Raw genomic sequence first — 17,632 nt, forward strand, 5'->3', positions numbered from 1 at the left:
TCTTGGGCGGCCCTCAATCCAATATTGGGTACCTAAATTGGCCCTCACTCATCAAAACTTTGAGAACCCCTGACTTACATGCTTCAGCTGCGAACAATAAGGCCCCATAATTATTAAAAATGGTACTCCCCGTTGTTCAGCACGGCAATGTGCAGCACAGAGGAGGAGAAGAAAGAAGAGACCAGAGAAAGCACAACAACAAAGTGAAGAGCTGCACATTGTGATTATGTCTTGAAACGCATCGTGACGAAGAAAGAGCGACCTTCACTCAATACAGCACAACTTTATCGACAGTCTTTGTGTGATGAGAAAATAGTAGAAAAATACATCTGTTTACTGCCTTTATATATGCGGTCTATGGGGCACTGCCATTTATTCTTTAAAGGAGCAAGGAGTCCAGTTTAAGAGAACGTTTAATGTCAAAGTAATCAATCAACGTGAACTCAGTCGGGATAAAACATGTTTCCATTGGTTACCGTAATGTGAAATGTACCCCTTAAACTAATTATAATGATTATACAACTGGATGTTGGGGTTTATGGTTTGTTAAACAGTATTTCGGGGAATACCGCTCCCAGTATCTCTGATTCAGAAAACACCTGAATCTCAAACAGACACGGCCATGGAGTGATTTGTCTTTCTTTGTCCAACACAGCATCCACATGTAACACAAAACAGATAAAATAACAACAAGTCTAACTAAATGAATCCCTTCCTTTAACCTTGTGAATCCGCACACTTCCAACCCCAAGAGTGATGTTTGAATGAACTTTCCCCAGAAGGGAATGTAGGTATAATATTTGCAATGTTGGTACATCTGACTAAGGAGGAATGAGGGCATACATTATGGTGTGACAATGGCAACATTCAAATGATATTAAGCATTATTCTGATAATGAAGTAACAGTTGATACATTATTGATTAAGAACACGACATTTGGAGGAGGAAGAACAACAACAAGAATTACAAGAACAACCAGAACAAGAGATGTTTTTCTGAAGGTTTGCAAAACAGGTAAAAATAACGTTTTGGAGTTTCCTTAACAATAGTGATGTCAGTTAGTTTTTAGGTCAGAGCTATGAAACATGTAACCGTCTCCTGCCCTCAGGCGACTTGTTACTCCTTCATCAGAACAGCTGCAGTCATTAGACCTATAGGCACTAATAAAAACTTTAATACAAAAATAAACTTTGGTTTCATATTTCCATTTCAAGACTGATGGCACGTTCTACACAAGGAATTTATTCTAAATATTACCCTGATATGAAGACAACATGTAATTTGATAACATTGAAAACAGTGAATGTTAGCAACTGTAGGAAGTGAATTTAAAACAAAAACTTGCTTTGATCAAAGACTATACATTCACAGTGATTACAAACATATAGTCAGTCACTTGAAGGTAAGGTCATTTGAAGGTCAACTAGGGAGTGGGATAATAAAAATAGAAACAGAGCCCCACAGCTCGTAACAGTCATATTTCACAGAAGGTGCAACTCTAACACATAAATCCTTTCTAAAGTTATTTTCCAATCGGGCCAAGCCACGTCAGCTCACATCATAAATATGTAACAAACCTTAAAAACGGACATGCACATAATGTGAATGTAATAAGTCAATCTTTCGGCAGGACGGGTCTAAACTCTGGAGTAGATTGAGGTTTCATTGCTGCTCTGCGCTCTTCACCCTGCAGGCCACGGCGGTGATCAGAGCCGCTCCCTTCCCACTCCCATCCTCTGACTTGTGGAAGGTCACCTGACACTGAGGGGCCAGATCCTGCAGCGTCTCCTGCATGATGCTGGAGAAACTTTAATGAGAGAGGAGAGGAGAAGAATCAGAGATGAGCAAGAGTTACAGTACAAGAACATCTCCCTCTCTATTATGTACAGCTACTGTCTAAACTAAATACTGCCGTGATGAAACGCCATATCATGGATCATCAAGGATCTGAAACAGTCTGGAGCTGAAAGGCTTTCTCTCTTGCCGGTTATACCACAAGGTGAGTTCCTTTCTACTTCCTGCTTCTTCACACACATGCTCTCCAGTACAGGTTAGCTCTGAGTGTTAGCGACGCTAATGTAAACACCGACCATATTACGTCCAAAACAGTCGGGCATTGTTTCTGATAGCAACGTTTCTGATTGGGCCGTGGGTCCACATTTCAGATATTACGTCATATCGGACGCAAATCTGGATCAGCTCCGTTGTTCCCCGTTTTTAGAGATTTGGGTACGGAGGAAAAGAAAGAGGGTTTTATTTTCTGACGCTGCGTGAGTTCCCCGACACACCGGGGACACATGTTGATGTGTAAAAGACATCAAAAAGTGCATTTTGCATGATAGGTCCCCTTTAAAGTAAATCCTTTCCTTTCCTTGATTTGATTTCTATACGTTTTGTTTTTCATATTCTCATGTTGAATTTCTTGGATTTGAGACCTTCTACATGTTGTGAACCCTTGTCAAAGAAACTGTTCATCCAAATTGGAATACTAATGGGTGTAAAGGGGAATGTGAGAAAATAACTAATAAAGAATACGTTTAAAATCCTTTCCCCGAGGACAACACACACAGATAATAATGCAACAAATTAAATATACTTATTTGTATTTGATAACTATTCAAGTCATTTACATAATGCCACTTTTTTTTATTATTGTAAAATAAAGGATTTCCGATTTTGATGTATTCTGCTTGAATGCTAAGGAGAGATTTTATAAAATGTTTTATGTGATAACCAACAACCTTTAATGTGATGCACTATTATTATTTGTCTGCAATATAAAAATCTCGTGTTTTTTTATAGACCATGCAGAATGTCAATTTGTTGTCCTTACTATTCATTTGTAAGCCTTTACAAATATATGTATATATTCTGTTAACATTCTGAAATCATCCTACTTACTTTGCTTCAAAGGAAAATAGCATACAGACCACTTTGGACAGCAAAGCCGTGAGAGCCACTCAGATTATAGTCTTATGTAAGAGAGCGCACACACACACACACACACACACACACACACACACACACACACACACACACACACACACACACACACACACACACACACACACACACACACACACACACACACACACACACACACACCACACACACACACACACACACACACACACACACACACACACACACATACGTGTTTACAGGACATATCAGGACTTGTGAAAAAAACATGACATATGAGCCCCTTAGCAACACACACTGATATTTCATGTTTATATGAATTGTGACCCCATAGATACACACTACATTTTCAAGTTTATGGGACTTATGGAGACCCAGTAATACACAAAATAGAGTCTGTATTTGCAACTTTGCCTTTATTACTTATGTTTGAAATATCTGCATAAAACATTAAAAAACTAAAACTTCAACATTAAATAATTAGTCATGTTCGCCAGTCAGGTAACCTCTGACACGAAAAGTCTATTCATATTAACTTGTTGATACAACATATTAAAACTGAGCAGTCCAGAAACATAAAAAAGCTAAGTTAAAAAGGTATATAGCATTTAATTGTGGTCAGTTTACTCTTAATGTCTTAATATTTTTCAAGTTAAAAATTCTCTAATGAACGCTTATGTGAAAAAAGGATGAAACACTTTATTTGTTTCTACATTTCATGAATTCCTGACAAAATATATAAATTGAAGTATAAACCAGAATAGGAGAAAATAGGAAATTAAAATAGGATGCCCTCATGACTATTCCTTTACCTAACAATAAGGATATTATGCTTGATTCATGTTGCAATAAGATGGAACCGTGGTGACAGGCGCTGCCTTTGATTAAATAATTGTTAGTCAACTAAAAGTCACAGGATTATGTCAACTATCCAAAATGTAGTGCTTTTTAACTACAAAACATGTCTGAGTATTATTGTTGCCAGAGTTGGGTTCATCATTTCCCTGTTATGAGAAAGACTAATCGCAACAACTTAAAAACATTGTTTGTTGACTTAGAACCTAACAACCAATTATTTGGTCATATAAATTGTAAAATAACCTTTTATTACACCCAGAATAGACCACCCACAACCCAGAAACGTTAACCCCCATCCTCCACTGTGTGAGACAGTGAAGTAGATATGGCATGTTTGAAAGGAATGAGCAACTTTCTCTTTAGTGTTTTTCTTGTAAAAAGCACAGAATTAACTTTTTATTAAAACTTCCAGCTTCTACGAAACATGACAAGTGTACACTATGTTTAGTTAACCAGTCTAAATAAAGTACAACGTTTGATATAGTTTACCAAAGTTACCATAAATGAAGCATGTTACAAGTAGCCCCCACTCCGAATTCTTTCTTAATAGTTGGAAGACCACATCAAACAACTTGTGGGCAAGAACAAATCAATGGTGACAACTTGGGAAATAATGATGGAATCAACCATCTTTTGAAGTACTAGTTATATTATTTGTTGAGACAGAACATAGTCAAACCTTATTTATGAAAGACATGATGGCATAACTGTAAATAATCGTCAAAAACACATTTTCTGTTGGCTGAAAGTGACCACGAGAGGGGGGTTGGAAAACACTTTAAATTCCTCATGGATGCATCTCAACATATTAACATTTGGCAGCTACAGTCAAGCTTATGTGACATGCTTGTACAAGAACAAAACTAATTAAATAATTCTAGGAAAACAACATAATATCAAAACCAAGCCTAGTACACACATTAACACAAGAGGTCTGAGGTTAGGCTGATTATTAAATCCCTACCAATAAAACTGCAGGGAATGAAGAAACAAATATTATTTTTAAACTAAAATTGTACCTCAGAAGAAGTTGGCATGTTCTAGTCCTATGTATTCATCTTCCTTTTTAATGCCATGATTCTGTTGTGAATGTAATATTTGATGGCAACCCAGTCCCTGTCTTTCAGAGCTACTGGCTCTGCCTTGAGATAGGAGTCAGTCCTTTTTACCTGGTACTCTGCAGCTTATTATGAAAGGATACAAATGCCGCTCAATAGCCTTCACTTCGTCACCTGTCCACTTGCTTTCATCTTCCCAGCTGTCATAAATGGAAACAAGACACAATGTATTTGAGAAATTGCTCTGTTAAAGTGAAAAATGGGGGATATGATAGAAAAAAGTATAGTTTGTAGTTAAATGATAGCATCATCAAATGTGTGTGAATGATGGCCTCTGTGATCAGTGTATGAATGTTAAAAATGTTGGCATACATTTGCATGTACTGTAAAACGCATTAGTTGTACAAAAAACTAGAAATGTCTTTTAGAAATCCAGTTAAGATCAATTCATTTTTCTAATAGAGTAATGTAAATACAAAATGCTTATTTACCTTGCATTCCATTGGAGCACTTTGAGGAAGCTTTGTTGAAGTGAAGTGTTGTGTTCTTCTGTGAATCTGAAAGGATACATTAGAATATAATGCATGATAAAAGCACATACTGCCATTCCTTCGAAAGCAAGACTTAATAATTGTTTTCACCATAAGTATATTTACATCAAATATTGTGTTATTTGGGTTCCACTATAGAAATAGTTTGAACTGTACAATATCTGCTTCCCAACAATATGAGGACGATCTAACACACACACTCTCTACACTCGTTGGGTTGTACCATATGGGGACGTTCTCTGAAACACATCATGACTACACAACCTAAAGACGATATCTACACCCAACAATATGAGGACGATGTAACACACACACTCTACACTCGTTGGGTTGTGCCATATGGGGACGTCCTCTGAAACACATCCAGACTACACAACCTAAAACAAAATGAGGACATGACGACTGAAGTTACATAAAGTCAGTGTTCCTGACTTCTGAGGTGTGCTGTTGTCGTTACAAAAAACTGAAACCCCATAGTAATAAGTATTGATCTACATCCCTATTAATTACATCATGTAAACTGATACACATTAGGTTAAATTGGAAAATACATTTGCAAAAGGAGAAAAAAAACAGAATTTAGGGGCAATAAAGATCATTTTCATGTTATAAGAGGTAGATACTGCCATCAAATGGTAGGGTATATCTTTCTACTATGCTATTTAGAAACAAGTAACAGTTATATTGAGATTCTGCAATTATTAAACGATATATTAATTGTAATGAGGTAAACAGGCATTTTATGTAGGCATTGGACTTGATTGACACATGAATGTACCTTGTATAGAAATAGTCTACAGTACATGTTTAATTACCTGTTGGAGGGATGAGGTGGATCTCTGGCTCCCTTCAGAGTCAGCTAAAGGCTGAGCCGTGATCATGTCACTCAGTTTCTGCATTTTAAAATACAACAATAACGTGTCAAATCCATTGACTTTTCATGTAGGGGACACAGATTTTAGTAAAAACAATTCACATGAGGATCTGGGCTTGTAACTCAAGACTCTATAGAAATAGGTTTAACTGTACAATATCTGCTACCCAGCAATATGAGGACCATGAAACACACACACTCTACACTCGTTGGGTTGTACCAAATGGGGACGTCCACCAAAACACATCATGACTACACAACCTAAAGACGATATCTGCTACCCAACAATATGAGGACGATGTAACACACACACTCTACACTCGTTGGGTTGTACCATATGGGGACATTCTCTGAAACACATCAAGACTACACAACCTACAGACGATATCTACACCCAACAATATGAGGACGATGTAACACACACACACACACACACACACACACACACACACACACACACACACACACACACACACACACACACACACACACACACACACACACACACACACACACACACACACACACACACTCTACACTCGTTGGGTCGTACCATATGGGGACGTCCACCAAAACACATCATGACTACGCAACCTAAAGACGATATCTGCTACCCAACAATATGAGGACGATGTAACACACACTCTACACTCGTTGGGTTGTGCCATATGGGGACGTTCTCTGAAACACATCAACACTACACAACCTACAGACGATATCTACACCCAACAATATGAGGATGATGTAACACACACACTCTACACTCGTTGGGTTGTGCCATATGGGGACGTTCTCTGAAACACATCAAGACTACACAACCTAAAACAAAATGAGGACATGACGACTGAAGTTACATAAAGTCAGTGTTCCTGACTTCTGAGGTGTGCTGTTGTCGTTACAAAAAACTGAAACCCCATAGTAATAAGTATTGATCTACTTCCCTATTAATTAAATCATGTAAACTGATACACATTAGGTTAAATTGGGAAGCCCTCTAGTGCCGGCATGGACATTTGTCCCATTGGGATATAACAGCCGTGGGCAATATATTAGGGCCATGGGATGGACTTGGCCATTTCCCGTCACTTGGCAGTCTAAATGAGTACACAAACAGCATATGAGTATGTATGCATGCATTGGACAATAGATGGCGCTCTTCTCATTACTGTGTACTTATACTGCATGGGGGGGTGGCCCAAAGGCAATATGAGGGCCCACTTTCCATATATTACACAGTAACATGAGTATTCACTTACTGTGTACTTATACTTATGGGGGGGGGTGTCCGTCAACCTAATATGGCTTCTAAATAGGGCCCAGATCAGGAATCTGAAATATGGGAACCCTTACCCACCCAGAAATGTTTATTCAATTAAATGTCAAACTTTCTCACAAAATCCTCTCATAAGCTAAGGGTCTGACAGGCTTGTGGTGGGGAGGGGTAGAAAATGAAAAAAATTGAAAGAATGTGGTTGGCGCTCCGAAACCTTGAGAGTGTGTTGGGTAACGTGTGTGGAACCCGCTTGCAAAATTTGGGGACCCTGCAACCTTCGACAAGGTCAAAACCGAGGTCAGAGGTCACATTCGCAATGCCGACAGTACCCTTGACGGCGCAAAAGAAGGTCCGACCGCTTTGAGCTTGATCTCATTAGAACCGGCTCGAAAAGTACATGCAGATTGATGCCTCCGCTGCTCCTAATGTCAAAAGTTACGGCTTGAAATGTAACAAAACCTTCCCTTAAGGCCTTTTGAGAAGCTGCAGTGCTGCATGCGTGTTTAAAGTACTTTGAAAAGGGTTAAAGAGATAATTTTTTCACAGGGGGCCTCTAAATAGGGCCCAGATCAGGAATCTGAAATATGGGAACCCTAACCCACCCAGAACTCTTTTTTCAATAAAATGTCAAACTTTCTCACAAATCCTGTCTGGAGCTAAGAATCTGACAGCCCTTGTGGTGAGGGAAGAGGAGGAAATTGAGAAAAATTGAAAAAATGTGGTTGGCGCTCCGAAACTTTGAGAGTGTGTTGCTTAATGTCTGTGGAACCCGCTTGCAAAATGTGGGGACCCTGCGACCTTCGACAAGGTCAAAACTGAGGTCAGAGGTCACATTCGCAATGCCGACAGTACCCTCGACGGCGCAAAGGAAGGTCCGACCGCTTTGAGCTTGCTCTCATTAGAACCGGCTCGAAAAGTACATGTAGATTGATGCATCTGCTGCTCCTAATGTCAAAGGTTACGGCTTGAAATGTAACAAAGCTCCAAAGGTCAAAGGTCACGCTTCCATGCCGTACGGTGCCCTTTACCGCACAAAGGAAGGTCCGACCGCTTTGAGCTTGATGTCATTTTAACCGTCTCAGAGAGCAGATGCAGATGGAAGCCTCTGGTGCAAATAAATGTCAAAGGTTACGGCTTAAAATGTAACAAAACCTTCCGTTAAGGCCTTTTGAGAAGCTGCAGTGCTGCATGCATGTTTAAAGTACTTTGAAAAGGGCTAAAGAGATACTTTTTTCACAGGGGGCCTCTAAATAGGGCCCAGATCAGGAATATGAAATATGGGAACCATAACCCACCCAGAACTTTTTTTTCAATAAAATGTCAAACTTTCTCACAAAATGCTGTCTGGAGCTTAGCATCTGACAGGCTTGTGGTGGCAGAGGGGAAGAAAATGAAAATGAAAAATGTGGTTGGCGCTCTGAAACTTTGAGAGTGTGTTGTTGCACTTGTGTGGAACCCGCTTGCAACATTTGGGGACCCTGCGACCTCGGACAAGGTCAAACCCGAGGTCAGAGGTCACATTCGCAATGCCGACAGTACCCTCGACGGCGCAAAGGAAGGTCCGACCGCTATGAGCTTGCTCTCATTAGAACCGGCTCGAACAGTACATGCAGATTGATGCCTCTGCTGCTCCTAATGTCAAAGGTTACGGCTTGAAATGTAACAAAGCTCCAAAGGTCACGTTTCCATGCCGTACGGTGCCCTTTATAGCACAAAGGAAGGTCCGACCGCTTTGAGCTTGGTGTCATTTTAACCGTCTCGGAGAGGAGATGCAAATGGATGCCTCTGGTGTAACTAAATGTCAAAGGTTACAGCTTAAAATGTAACAAAACCTTCCGTTAAGGCCTTTTGAGAAGCTGCAGTGCTGCATGAGTGTTTAAAGTACTTTGAAAAGGGCTAAAGAGATAATTCTTTCACAGGGGGCCTCTAAATAGGGCCCAGATCAGGAATCTGAAATATGGGAACCCTAACCCACCCAGAACTCTTTTTTCAATAAAATGTCAAACTTTCTCACAAAATCCTGTCTGGAGCTAAGAATCTGACACCCTTGTGGTGAGGGAGGGGGAGGAAATTGAAAAAAAATGAAAAAATGTGGTTGGCGCTCCGAAACTTTGAGAGTGTGTTGCTTAACGTCTGTGGAACCCGCTTGCAAAATGTGGGGACCCTGTGACCTTCGACAAGGTCAAAACTGAGGTCAGAGGTCATATTCGCAATGCCGACAGTACCCTCGACGGCGCAAAGGAAGGTCCGACCGCTTTGAGCTTGCTCTCATTAGAACCAGCTCGAAAAGTACATGCAGATTGATGCCTCTGCTGCTCCTAATGTCAAAGGTTACGGTTTCAAATGTAACAAAGCTCCAAAGGTCAAAGGTCACGCTTCCATGCCGTACGGTGCCCTTTACAGCACAAAGGAAGGTACGACCACTTTGAGCTTGATGTCATTTTAACCGTCTCAGAGAGCAGATGCAGATGGAAGCCTCTGGTGCAACTAAATGTAAAAGATTACGGCTTAAAATGTAATAAAACCTTCCGTTAAGGCCTTTTGAGAAGCCGCATTGCTGCATGAGTGTTTAAAGTACTTTGAAAAGGGCTAAAGAGATAATTTTTTCACAGGGGGCCTCTAAATAGGGCCCAGATCAGGAATCTGAAATATGGGAACCCTAACCCACCCAGAACTTGTTTTCAATCAAATGGCAAACTTTCTCACACAATCCTGATTTACTCGTAGAGTCAGACAGGGTTTTGCTGGAGAAGAATGAGCAAATTGAAAAAAATTCAAAAAATGTGCTTGGCTCTCCGACCCTTTGAGAGTGTGTTGTTGCACTTGTGTGGAACCCGCTTGCAAAATGTGGGGACCGTGTACAGTACTAAGAGCCATTTCATTGTATTCCCCTCCCCCACCACAAACCTGTCAGATTCTAAGCAGTGCATTGTAGTAATATAAGCGTTGCTCATTGATGCGGATGGTAGCGAGTTTGAATCCATGCTATGGCATGCGTGCAAATTTGTTTATATTTAGTCAAGAGAGAATTATATGTGGAAAGTTGTCTTCTCAGACTCTCCATATTTGAAGTTGATAATTGTATAGTTAGTGTTATAGTATTTTAGGGTAGTTAGTATAATAGGTTTATTCATTTTGTAACTATTAAATGTAAAACACACGTTTTTCACACGCTGGGAGTACTTCCATTCGCTTCGTCTTGGTCTGTAGATGTGATTTGATCTGTCGTTTATACATTTTGATGGCGGAAAAGATAGGAAAATGTCCCGTTGTTATACATACTGAGAAATATATCTATATATATTAGACTTTTTTCCCTGTAACCTTTAAGTGGCCCTGTGTCACACTGAGATAAGCGTTGGTCTTTGCTGTGGTAGACCTGGGTACGATACCTGCATAAGCTGTTTTAATGAAAATGCGAAAATTATTTAAAATTAGTTGAATTGAGAGAGGGAGAAAGGATCTTTACTTTTAGGTTAATTATTATAGGTTTATTTATTATGGAATTATTAAATATAAAACAATTGTGTTGCATTAAGAGATGGATAATGGGTTACATTATAATTTATGTGAATGTGTGAAATACTAATATTATGCTAACCGCTAGTCGTTAAGCTAACGGGAGCTTTTTCAATGTATATTTCCATAGAAAATGCTAACCGCTAGCAGCAAAGCTAGCATCACATATGATGGAGGGTTCTCTTCTCAGCCTTATTAGGGGATGAAGAGGAGTAAGTAAATAAAGAGGCCATCGCTCCAGGGTCTGGTTCTGCTGTGCGTTTTTGTGATGTAACGGTAAAACATTTCAGAATTCCTCCACGGGATGCCATTGTACATCACTCAACCCGAGAAATACACACACTCAGTACATAGCTAGACCCGCAAATTTGCGGGCCAGGAATTTGCGGGCACAGCCAGCTGGGCGGCTGGCTGACGGCCAGCAGCACAGCTGTAACTACGTACTGCGTGTGTATTTCGCGGGTTTCTAAATGTTTTGTGCGTGTGTGTTTATGTTGACAAGGAGGTTTAATAACTGTGTGCTACACAAAACGTGCAGTCGGTTTCATTTTCATCGCCGTTTGTAGTAGAGTTAGCAGGGTATTTTTATTTTAACTCTCGTCCCAAATTCGTCGCAAAATTATTTTTTATCCTCCCCGACACTATTTGTTTCGGCCCCGGGACGACGGGACGTCCTTAAGCTCGAGTCCTGAACCTAAAACAAAATGAGGACATGACGACTGAAGTTACATAAAGTCAGTGTTCCTGACTTCTGAGGTGTGCTGTTGTCGTTACAAAAAACTGAAACCCCATAGTAATAAGTATTGATCTACATCCCTATTAATTAAATCATGTAAACTGATACACATTAGGTTAAATTGGAAAATACATTTGCAAAAAGGAGAACAAAAACTGAATTTAGGGGCAATAAAGATCATTTTCATGTTATAAGAGGTATATTCTGCCATCAATTGGTAGGGTATATCTTTCTACTATGCTATTTAGAAACAAGTAACAGTTATATTGAGATTCTACATTTATTAAACAATATATTAATTGAAATGAGGTAAACAGGCATTTTATGTAGGCATTGGACTTGATTGACACATGAATTTACCTTGTATAGAAATAGTCTACAGTACATGGTTAATTACCTGTTGGAGGGATGAGGTGGATCTCTGGCTCGCTTCAGAGTCAGCTAAAGGCTGAGCCGTGATCATGTCACTCAGTTTCTGCATTTTAAAATATAACAATAACGTGTCAGAAATCCATTGACTTTTTATGTAGGGGACACAGATTTTAGTAAAAACAATTCACATGAGGATCTGGGCTTTCAACTCAAGACTCTATAGAAATAGTTTTAACTGTACAATATCTGCTACCCAGCAATATGAGGACGATGTAACACACACACTCTACACTCATTGGGTTGTACCAAATGGGGACGTCCGCCAAAACACATAATGACTACGCAACCTAAAGACGATATCTGCTACCCAACAATATGAGGACGATGTAACACACACACTCTACACTCGTTGGGTTGTGCCATATGGGGACATTCTCTGAAACACATCAAGACTACCCAACCTAAAACAAAATGACACATGAATTTACCTCGTATAGAAATAGTCCACAGTAAATGTTTAATTAACCCTTATGTTGTGTTCGGGTCTCCTGTGATCCGTTTCAAATTCAAATTATATAATAACTACGCTCTAGTTTTTTTTAATCGGAAAAAGGCTTCATGATATCCTCCACAGCAGCTATATAAACACTACAAAACTGATTTTGACAATTTTAGCCAAGTCTGAATGTCTCTAAAAAAAAAGTGTATAATTTGGTGTTCGGGTCTGGGTAGACTGAGCAGAATTGTTGTGGGTGACTGGTCAAATTTGGCTTTAGACACCCCACCCCCACCATCCATTGTAACAATATTTTTTTCGCAACATGCACCTGGTCTCCTATCCCTCTGGCCCCCCTCCCCCCACGGGAACTTGACGTTTCACAAAGAATATGTACACTAACATTTGAACCTGAACGGGTGCAATATGTTGTGTAATGTGTTTTGGGGCCATACAACACAATTACAACAGGATTGTACGGTTATGAATTCATTAGAAGTGAGTTATGATGTAGTTAAAACAATATTGGATGATAGTCATTATTTGTGAGTGTTTTGGACTGAGATAAATCATGGGTCAAAATTGACCCACGAACACCATGAAGGGTAACAGCTTTCGAACACAACACTAGGGTTAATTACCTGTTGGACGGATGAGGTGGATCTCTGGCTCGCTTCAGAGTCAGCTAAAGGCTGAGCCGTGATCATGTCACTCTGTTTCTGCAATTTAAAATACAACAATAACGTGTCAGAAATCCATTGACTTTTCATGTAGGGGACACAGATTTTAGTAAAAACAATTCACATGAGGATCTGGGCTTGTAACTCAAGACTCTATAGAAATAGGTTTAACTGTACAATATCTGCTACCCAGCAATATGAGGACCATGAAACACACACACTCTACACTCGTTGGGTTGTACCAAATGGGGACGTCCACCAAAACACATCATGACTACACAACCTAAAGACGATATCTACTACCCAACAATATGAGGACGATGTAACACACACTCTACACTCGTTGGGTTGTACCATATGGGGACGTTCTCTGAAACACATCATGATTACACAACCTAAAGACGATATCTACTACCCAACAATATGAGAACGATGTAACACACACACTCTACACTCGTTGGGTTGTACCATATGGGGACGTTCTCTGAAACACATCAAGACTACACAACCTACAACAAAATGAGGACATGACGACTGAAGTTACATAAAGTCAGTGTTCCTGACTTCTGAGGTGTGCTGTGCTGTTGTTGTTCTACTATGATATTTAGAAACAAGTAACAGTTATATTGAGATTCTACTTGTATTTCACAATATATTAATTTGAATGAGATAAAAAGGCATTTTATGTAGGCATCGGACTTGATTGACACATGAATGTACCTTGTATAGAAATAGTCTACAGTACATGTTTAATTACCTGTTGGAGGGATGAGGTGGATCTCTGGCTCGCTTCAGAGTCAGCTAAAGGCTGAGCCGTGATCATGTCACTCAGTTTCTGCAATTTAAAATACAACAATAACGTGTCAGAAATCCATTGACTTTTCATGTAGGGGACACAGATTTTAGTAAAAACAATTCACATGAGGATCTGGGCTTGTAACTCAAGACTCTATAGAAATAGTTTGAACTGTACAATATCTGCTACTCAACAATATGAGGACGATGTAACTCACCATTTGTTCCTCAATTAGCAAACATCTACATGGAAGAATGACAAAAGGTCAACAAGAACAAATACAAAATACATTAAAAAAAATTCAAATGTATTTGTATCAATTATGTTTTATAAAATGGTATTATTTATTCTTTAATTATAACTTACTAACTCATGTTCTCACTAATGCACGATCCCATTAGCTTGATAAGTTAACTTTTCAGTGCAAACCCTGGGCAACTGCAGTTAGAATTGTGTAACTTCTAGTTACTTTAACACCTCAACAAATAATGTTACAATAGCACAGACAAAGCGTCTTCAAAGGTAAATACTGTTATAAAATTACTAAAACACGGTAAGCTCCACAAATAACATGACTTACTAGGTCTACTGATTATCTATGAATTTGGTGTTGAATTGGAAACCACTGTTACAATTCACATTTTAAAATAATATCTTGTGCTTCAGTAACAACATCTTAGAAAAAGTAATGAATTACCTCAATTTAGTGTGCAATCCTTCCAGTTCTGTTGAGAGAATCTTCCATGTGGCAGGTGTCCTTTGCATGCAGTTAGCTACGTTAAGCTAATAAGCTAACATTAGCTCATCTGGCTATTCGATGTAAATAAAAGTAATGATGGAATAACTAGTTCTCTAGATTAGAAGGCAGGTGACTAAAATCAGCAGTAATTAATTGTTGATGATTTTAGTTGTTTCTGAGTCCATGGAAATAGATATTGCATAGGGCCGGGACTTTAACGCGTTAATTATGATTAATTAATTACACAAAAATTAACGCGTTAAAAAAATTAACGCATTTTAGTCGCACTTATTTTTGCACAGCGGAACGTTTCTCACTGGATGAGTTTCAGGCGTACCGATTATACTGGAGCACCAACTAACGTTCATGACTTCAGCATGGGACTTCAAACAACAATAAACCACGGTGAACAATAGTCAAACATGAACGAACAAGCTGATGAGACCGCTTTGGTCGGCCCCGTGGATGGGACATTTTGTTTTAAAAAACGGACGGGTGGAAGCGTCGACAAGAGCACGGCTGTGTGCAAATTATGCAAAAAAGAATTTGCATATCACCGCAGCACATCAAGCCTAAAGTATCACCTAAATGCAAAGCATGTAGCAGCTAGCGTGGACGTTAGCCCGACTCCGAGTGCAAGGAACCACACCCTGACCCAACCCACACTCAACCAGATGACTGGTTTCAGGGCCAGGATAAGTAAGTCCACGTCTGAGAAAATAACCAACTCCCTGGCTCACTGGATTGCACTCGACTGTTGACCACTTGGAGTAACATCCATGTGAAAATTGCTTCTCACTGTTCTTAGGTCAAATATGTATATTTGATTAAAAATGCGATTAATTTTGATTAATTAATTACAAAGCCTCCAATTAATTAGATTAATTTTTTTAATCGAGTCCCGGCTCTAATATTGCAGTAATACTAAAACCAGCTTAAAACGTTGGAGTGTGTTTGAACCTGACAAATATGAGATATATGAGGACCTTTTGAGTCACGTGACTAAAGTGTGTGAAAAGTGTGTTAAGTTCCAGAAGTGACCACTAGTTGGCGTATTCATAGATGAGCAAAATCCATAAACACACTCACACACTTCATGTCATGAAATTGTGATATTTTAGGACGTTGAAGATATTTGGTGTAGGGGCATTTGGGGGAGTTTAAAACACTGTAGTGAGTTCAGAAAAATGAGGACGCCAAAAATGTTCTCATTTTTCCGAGTGTCCTGATAGTGAAGGTGTGTTATCATAAAATTGTCCTTATTTGTCATGAAAACAAGTGCACACACACACACACACACACACACACACACACACACACACACACACACACACACACACACACACACACACACACACACACACACACACACACACACACACACACACACACACACACACACACACACACACACACACACACTAAAGAACAACTTTAAAACCCTGATATATTAGAAAGGCACATGTTCTGCTGTAATGGCATTGGATATAGAAATGGTGGTTTTAATGGAGACACTTTTGCTCTTCAGTGTCTGTAGCTTTTTAACAATTCCACTTTTTAACAATTCCACCTTGAATGGTAAACTCAACAATATCAATATCAGGTATTGGGTAAAAGATATTGTGATGTTGGATATTCTTCAAATCGCCCAGCCCTACTTGTGATGCTCCTCAAAGTTTAACTTCAGTCTTTAGTCATGCTCCTTACTGAGGGTGGGTCTTATAGAGCGTGCCGTCCACTCCCACGGTGATGGAGAGCTGGTTCAGGTTGCGGTTCTGTCGGATCTTGTCGACCACGGCGGCCAACCCGGCGCCACAGAGCTGCGCCGCCCTGCGGGACACCACGCTGCAAACCTCCTTCACCAACACGCTGTCGTCACAGGTGGAGATGGTGAGGCCCAGGTGCTGCAGGATGGAGCGCACCTGACGCATCGCCAGGCGGTCGCTGAGGGGCAGAGACACGGTTAGACACGGGAGAGAAAGATAACACACATTGACTTGCTGGTATCTCAAGATTATCTAATGTAATTCTTATAGTTGACCATTTTCCAGCTAAAAGTTTTTTTGTGTGTTTTTTTTCAGAATATCACACTTTAATAATAATAATAAATACATAATAGTAATTATAACAATATTTTTCTATTATTATTTATAAACTAACTTCATTACTTTTTCATTATAATTATTTGTATTATTATTAGTATTATTTTTTATTTGATTAAATATATTTATAGGATTGAAAAAGCAGGATTGTAATTTTTAAAATGTAACTTGAATCTGTTATAATTATTAAAAAAGCATGCTAGTTTACAAACTAGCAGCCCTATTGAATACTTACTAATTATTATTATTATATACCACGGTTACACACGTGAGAAAGATACATTGACTTGCTTCAAAACACTGTTCAACTAAACTTATTCAAACTTTTCTTTTGCATTATCCAGAGCTTTCCTGTTGATAGTGTAAAAGCTGCAATAACACTTTTAATAGTAAACATCAGTAAAAAATGGCAAATTCATAGTTATTTTACTTTTCAACAGTTTTCTAGCTGACGATTTGATCCATCCATCCACGATTGATGTATATATAATATCCTGCATTATATTGTGTTACTACACATTTGTATGTATATTTTTTTACTTTTTAATACTATTTTAGACATATTTTGGATTGTTTATTTCTAGTGTCTTAATTTCTCTGACGTAAATTGCCTTTTATGCTGCAACGCAAACATTTCCCAAATTGGGATCAATAA

General features: G+C 39.1%; 1 protein-coding gene across 1 annotated transcript; it reads right to left on the reverse strand.

Moving 5' to 3' along the window:
• Positions 1–395: 395 nt before the first annotated feature.
• Positions 396–16,815, reverse strand: LOC117452116 (hexokinase-2-like). The gene is made up of 2 exons (XM_034090595.1): positions 16,583–16,815; positions 396–1,808 (listed from the first exon to the last, which is right to left on the reverse strand). The coding sequence occupies exons 1-2, from the start codon at positions 16,804–16,806 to the stop codon at positions 1,664–1,666; spliced, it is 369 nt and encodes a 122-aa protein (XP_033946486.1). The 5' UTR covers positions 16,807–16,815; the 3' UTR covers positions 396–1,663.
• Between the last annotated feature and the right edge of the window lie 817 nt (positions 16,816–17,632).

This window comes from Pseudochaenichthys georgianus, chromosome 9 (assembly GCF_902827115.2).
Source record: "Pseudochaenichthys georgianus chromosome 9, fPseGeo1.2, whole genome shotgun sequence".
Taxonomy (NCBI): Eukaryota; Metazoa; Chordata; class Actinopteri; order Perciformes; family Channichthyidae; genus Pseudochaenichthys; species Pseudochaenichthys georgianus.

Excerpts from the sequence above, each read along its gene's own strand:
- LOC117452116 (XM_034090595.1), bottom strand. The coding sequence starts at position 16,806 with ATGCGTCAGGTGCGCTCCATCCTGCAGCACCTGGGCCTCACCATCTCC. Across the intron at positions 1,809-16,582 it reads CTCTATAAGACCCACCCTCA|TTTCTCCAGCATCATGCAGG; the intron begins GTAAGGAGCATG and ends CTCTCATTAAAG.